Below are 2,066 nucleotides of genomic sequence, written 5' to 3' on the forward strand. Positions count from 1 at the left end.
AAGTGTTATTAAATGGGTAAAAATGGATTTGGATCAGAGAAAAGACTTTTTGACAGAATTAATGGAACACGTGCGTTTGCCAATAATAGCATCTAGACCTGATGTATTATTAAACATAGTAAACGAACCTCTTCTAAAGAATAATCCTAAATGTTTGTTATTTTCATAAAATATATGCATGCATTATGAATTATTTAATTTCATTAATTATTATTATGTTTTTAGGTATTGGATATGTAATTGAAGCATACCATTTCAATCTACAAAAATCTGCTCAGAATTTCACCATTCCACAAACAATTCGTTGTAAGCCCAGGCAGTTTGGTGACTCACATAAAGTATGATTTTGTTTTGTTAAATTTATCTTCACAATAATTTCGTCCTTTTATTATATCAGGTTATTTTAATGTTCAACCGGTCTGATACATCACCAATGTGCTATACAGAATGGTATGACCCAGCAACCAAACTACGTGAGAAAGCACCAGGAATAAATGATGGTCGTCAGTTTGCTGGTCTAGGCGTAATTAGAGATCAATTTGTGTTTGCTGTGGGAGGTGTGAATAATTCATGTTCACAATCTGTTAGTATGCTTGATGTATCTTCTCAATCGCCCTCTTGGGTTCCAATGGCCGACCTGGTAGTTAAACGAGATCGATTAGGTGTTGGTGTATTGGATGATTGTATATATGCAGTAAGTTAAATCTGTATTTTACATATTTTATATTATAAAGTTAGAGTGTTGTGTAATTTTAGGTTGGTGGAGGAAATCACAAAAATTCATTAAATAGTGTTGAGGTTTTTGATGTCAGTATTCAAAAATGGAGGTTGGTAGCTAGTATGTCTACTGAAAGATATGGTTTGGGTGTTGGTGTACTCAATAATCGTTTATATGCGGTGAATATTTATATTATTTCTTTATTTATAATTTGTAATCAGGGCTTAAAACTGGTAACTGGTTTGTAACGATTACCGTTAAAAACCGTAAATTTGAGAACCAAAAACCGATAACCGCTTTTAGTTTTGGAATGCTGGAAGCGGTTATTGGTTTTCGGTAATCAAGGTAAATATCTAAATTTTAACATCAAAGCGGTTATCTCATAGGTATTTTAAATCCCGGTTTTATAACCAAAACCTATTCCCGACCAAAAAAATTAACGGTTTTTTCATGGAATTTCATACTTGAATAAATATTATGTCATGAATCATGATTACATTATAGTTGAATTTAATTTTCCAGCTATTTTTAAAGTTTTTTCCCCAATTAATTGTCGTCGAGTATTGCTTATCTGTTGTGAATATCACATATATTATATATAGGTATAAGTGTACAAGCCAGGGGCGGACTTACTATTTTTCAACTAATGAAACTTGTATATTCAACTATAAACATAAATTCAATATCAACATATACTATTGTATGTTTTTGATGTAATTGCATTTATCAAAATAAAACAAAAAAGGAATAGCTTATAATAAACAATAGAACAAAAAATACATAAAACAATACATCTTTTGAAAAAAATAAAACTTAAATAAATTATAAAACTGTTTGCAGAATACTGAATAACACAGCAATACGCCAATAGGTACATAATAATAATATATTAATAATAATAATAATAATATTTATTCTCCAACAAACAATACATACAAGTTAAATTACTAATAGACAGATTTTTGTTAGATCACCTCCTAAGCCAAATGCTGTGCTGGAGGTGAGAGTTCATGTAATCATACAATATTAAATAAACATATCAAGAACAAAACATAAGAGAAAAAAAAAATAAATAAATAAATAAATAAAATAGATAGTAAACAGAGTAAAAAAGTAATAGTGAAATTACAATATAGTTATTCAAAATAAAGTAATATAAACTGTAGGTAATTCAAACTAAACTAAGGTATTTAATCCTAAAGACATAAGTTTTCTTTTTAATTGTATAAAATTATTAAATTCATGAATGCAAATATTATATTTAATACAAAAATTAATAAACACAAAATATGGTCCAGACTGACAAAAAGTAGTTCTTAATTTAGGCAGTGATAAATTAATATCTTTA

General features: G+C 28.1%; 1 protein-coding gene across 2 annotated transcripts; it reads left to right on the plus strand.

Annotated features, from left to right (window-relative positions):
- The first annotated feature begins 11 nt into the window (after positions 1-11).
- On the plus strand, positions 12-1,600 carry LOC115034594 (ring canal kelch homolog). Of its 2 annotated transcripts, XM_029491905.1 has the most exons (5): positions 12-152; positions 226-338; positions 398-694; positions 757-897; positions 1,559-1,600. In XM_029491905.1, exons 1-5 carry the CDS (start codon positions 23-25, stop codon positions 1,568-1,570), a joined length of 693 nt encoding a protein of 230 aa, XP_029347765.1. In that variant the 5' UTR covers positions 12-22; the 3' UTR covers positions 1,571-1,600. The 2 variants fall into 2 exon arrangements, with proteins under 2 accessions (XP_029347765.1, XP_029347764.1); XM_029491904.1 differs by lacking the exon at positions 1,559-1,600 and having other exon boundaries at positions 757-1,080.
- The last annotated feature ends 466 nt before the right edge of the window (positions 1,601-2,066 follow it).

Source organism: Acyrthosiphon pisum, unplaced genomic scaffold (assembly GCF_005508785.2).
Source record: "Acyrthosiphon pisum isolate AL4f unplaced genomic scaffold, pea_aphid_22Mar2018_4r6ur Scaffold_15017;HRSCAF=15670, whole genome shotgun sequence".
In the NCBI taxonomy this organism is placed as follows: domain Eukaryota; kingdom Metazoa; phylum Arthropoda; class Insecta; order Hemiptera; family Aphididae; genus Acyrthosiphon; species Acyrthosiphon pisum.